Source organism: Empidonax traillii, unplaced genomic scaffold, assembly GCF_003031625.1.
Source record: "Empidonax traillii isolate 1590-97213 ecotype Southwest subspecies unplaced genomic scaffold, ASM303162v1 scaffold1574:size89603, whole genome shotgun sequence".
NCBI lineage: Eukaryota > Metazoa > Chordata > Aves > Passeriformes > Tyrannidae > Empidonax > Empidonax traillii.
This window is the reverse complement of record NW_020956767.1, coordinates 1-3,600: the sequence shown is the minus strand read 5'-3', so window position 1 is coordinate 3,600 and position 3,600 is coordinate 1. Positions and strand designations below refer to the sequence as shown.

At 62.6% G+C, this 3,600-nt stretch overlaps 1 protein-coding gene across 1 annotated transcript in view; it reads left to right on the top strand.

The window, feature by feature from the left end:
• Positions 1 to 3,563, top strand: part of LOC114070477 (vacuolar protein sorting-associated protein 16 homolog) — a 6,685-nt gene extending 3,122 nt beyond the window's left edge. The window contains exons 6-14 of the mRNA XM_027907915.1: positions 9 to 155; positions 728 to 850; positions 1,327 to 1,382; positions 1,489 to 1,578; positions 2,117 to 2,211; positions 2,524 to 2,600; positions 2,755 to 2,886; positions 2,961 to 3,088; positions 3,516 to 3,563. Of these exons, the coding sequence (XP_027763716.1) occupies positions 9 to 155; positions 728 to 850; positions 1,327 to 1,382; positions 1,489 to 1,578; positions 2,117 to 2,211; positions 2,524 to 2,600; positions 2,755 to 2,886; positions 2,961 to 3,088; positions 3,516 to 3,555 (888 nt within the window). The 3' untranslated portion in view covers positions 3,556 to 3,563. The remainder of the gene's footprint in view (positions 1 to 8; positions 156 to 727; positions 851 to 1,326; positions 1,383 to 1,488; positions 1,579 to 2,116; positions 2,212 to 2,523; positions 2,601 to 2,754; positions 2,887 to 2,960; positions 3,089 to 3,515) is intronic.
• Positions 3,564 to 3,600: the final 37 nt, after the last annotated feature.

Genomic DNA, 3,600 nt, shown 5'->3' with positions numbered 1-3,600 from the left:
CTGTGTCCCCTGTGCCCCCTGTCACACGCTGTCCCCCAGGGCTGCAGCAGCCCCCAGCGTGCTGGGCTGTGCTGTCCCAGGACAGGGTGACCGTGGTGCTCCTGGCCGTGGGACCGGAGCTCTTCCTGCTGGACAACACCTCCTGCTCCAGTGTGGTGAGGGAATGGGAATGTGGGAATGGGGGTGCTGCGGGCCCTGTCCCTGTGTCCAGGTCCTTTCTCTGTCCCTGCTGTCTCATGGGATGCTCCCAGCCCCCACGCTCCATGGCAGGTCCTTCCCTTGTCTGTCCTGTCCCACAGGATGCTCCCAGGTCCTTCCCTGTCCCAGGGGATGCTCCCAGGTCCTTTCCCTGTCCCACAGGATGCTCCCAGGTCCTTCTCTGTCCCACAGGATGCTCCCAGGTCCTTTCCCTGTCCCACAGGATGCTCCCAGGTCCTTTCCCTGTCCCAGGGGATGCTCCCAGGTCCTTCTCTGTCCCACAGGATGCTCCCAGGTCCTTCCCTGTCCCAGGGGATGTTCCCAGGTCCTTTCCCTGTCCCACAGGATGCTCCCAGCCCTCCACACTCTCTCCCAGATCCTCCCTGCCGCTGTCCCATTGCTGCCCCATCCTGCCCAGAGGGGTGAGGGAAGGGCCCCCCAGCTCTGACCTTTCCCCAGTTCCCCCCACCCAGGGGGGACACTCTGGGACCCCAGGAAGTGTCCCCACATCCCCTCCTGTCCTGCCCAGACTCCCCCTGGGCTGAGCCCCTCGGCAGGGCCGTTCCTGCACATGGCTGTGTCCTTCAACCACCGGCTCCTCGCCCTGTTCTGCGACTCTGGGTACATCTGGATGGGCCTGGCCACGCTCAAGGTGAGCCTGGGGGGGCACTGGGGGCCCCCACGTGCGCAGGGCTGCAGGAGCCCATGTATATATATAATATATAATATATAACATATGATATGCATCATGTACGGAAGGATTGTCTGAGTGTGGCCATATTGGAAGTTTGAGGAGAGAGTTCAGCAGTGTACAAAGTCTGAATTGCTGGAGCCACAGCAGTGGGGATACATTTTAAATAATCAGGCAAAAAATTAATGAGTGATTTTATGACTTAAGCAAAGCCCAGATGTGAAATGTAGCGTGGTTTTTTTTTTTTTTTCCACAAGTGAAATTCTTTTCTTGGTATTGATTTTCTTAAGTTGGAATTAGAATGGACTTGGTTTAGTTTGATTTAAAAAAAATGAAATTTGGGGTGTCCTTCCCCTGAGTGTATCCCTGGCTCCCACGCTCCTGGGGCCCACCCCAGCTGCCCAGGTGTGTTCCCTGATCCCCCCTCTCTCCCCCAGGAGAAGCTCTGCGAGTTCAACAGCACCGTCCGCTCCCCCCCCAAGCAGATGGTTTGGTGAGTGGGTGGTCCCTGCCCCACCCCTGCCCCTGGCAGTGCCCAGGGTCCCCCTGGTGTCCCCCCAGCCGTGGGGGTGACAGGGTTCATGGGTGGGGTCCCCCAGGTGCACGCGGCCCCGCAGCCGGCAGCGAGCCGTGGTGGTGGCCTGGGAGCGGCAGCTCATGGTGGTGGGGAATTCCTCGGAGTGCATCCGGTATCCTTTGGGAAGAGGGGCCGGGGATGTTCCCAAAGCCCAGCCCGAACTCCTGCCTGCCACGGTCACTGCTGTCCCCGGGGGTCCCCCCGGAGCCCCCCAGGGTGGGCACAGGACAGTGACCGTGTGCTGCTGGGATCCCTCTCCCCTCCCTGCTCCTGGGGAGCACCAAAGCTCCCCCAACCCCTCCAAGCCCCCCTGTTCTGGGGGTGCCACTCCCTGTGGTGGGAGCACTGGCCCTGCCCAGGGTGGTTGGGGGATTCCTGCCCCCACAAAGTGCTCTGCAGCCCCCACAGTCGCTCCCAGGCCCTTTCCCTGTCCCATGGGACGCTCCCAGTCCCCCCACTCCCTCCCAGGTCCTTCCTTCTGCTGTCCCAGAGACAGGTATTTACAGGGATACCTGGCCCCATCCTGGCAGGGAAAAGGGGAGGAAAGGACCCTCCCCTCTGAGCACTCCCAGCCCCGTGGTCCCTCAGCAGTGGGGGGGTTGGGGCTGCCCCCGGAGCCGTGTGCCCCCCAGCCCTTAGCGGGAGCACAGCTTTGTCCTGGATGAGGATTCCCACCTGGTGCCCGAGCTGGACGGGGTCCGGATCCTGTCCCGCACCTCCCACGAGTTCCTGCACGAGATACCAGGTGAGATGGGCTGGGGGGCACATCCCTGCTGGGCACCTGGGGTGTGGCTGCCCCATCCCTAGGAGTGTCCAGGTCAGGTTGGACAGGGCTTGGAGCAATCTGGGATAGTGGAAGGTGTCCCTGCCCATGGCACGGGGTGGCACTGGATTTGAGGTCCTTTCCCACCCAACCCATTGCACAGTCCCTGTACCAGGATGGTGCTGGGCTCTCCCTGGTGCTGCACACAGGGAGGTGGGACCAGTGCCAGCAGGTGCAGGTGACACCCCTGGTCCAGAGCAGCCTCTCAGGTGTGTTTGATCCCAATTCCCACAGAGGCCAGCCAGGAAATCTTCCGGATTGCCTCCATGGCCCCGGGGGCTCTGCTGCTGGAGGCACAGAAGGAGTACGAGGTACATCCCCCCTCCTGGAGTGGGAGCGGGGGGATCCCGGGGGTCCTTCCTGAGCCTTCTGTGTCCCCATTCCCAGGGGTCCCCCATTCCTGGGGGTCCGTCCTGAGCTCCGTGTCCCCCTTTCCTGGGGGTCTCCCATTCCCCGTCCCTGCAGAAGGAGAGCCAGAAGGCCGACGAGTACCTGCGGGAGATCCGGGAGCAGCAGCTGCTCCCCGAGGCCGTGGGCCAGTGCATCGAGGCCGCGGGCTACGAGCACGAACCCCACACCCAGAAATCGCTGCTGAGGGTGAGCCAGGGCGAGGGGGAGGAGGGGCAGGCCGAAGATCCTCCCTCCCTCCCCCCTCACACCTGATCCCACAGGCAGCTTCCTTCGGGAAGTGCTTCCTGGACAAGTTCCCCCCGGAGAGCTTCGTGCGGATGTGCCAGGACCTGCGGGTCCTCAACGCCATCCGGGACTACCAGATCGGCATCCCACTCACCTTCACCCAGTATCCACAGCTGCAGGGGCTGGCATGGGATCCAGGGTGGGATCGGGGTTGGAGGGGCCTCTCCAGCGGGGATGGAGCCCCTCGGTGCTGGGGCTGCAGGGCTGGGACGCTCCTGGGAATCATGGAAGGGTCATGGCTGAGACCCCCACGCTCATCACACCTGGGAATCATGGAAGGGGGTCAGGGTTGAGACCCCCACGCTCATCACACCTGGGAATCATGGAAGGGTCATGGCTGAGACCCCCATGCTCATCACACCTGGGAATCATGGAAGGGGGTCAGGGTTGAGACCCCCACGTTCACCACACCTGGCACAGGTGCCCCATCCCGGAGCAGGGAGGCTCACGGAGTCTGGGCAGTGCCTGGCGCTCCTTGTCCCAGCTCCAAGGGGTTTGTGATCCCACATTTCCCTTGACCATCCCCACAGATACAAACAACTCACCATCGAGGTCCTGCTGGACAGGTGAGGGACCCCATCCCACATTCCCCCATCCCACATTCCCCCATCCCAC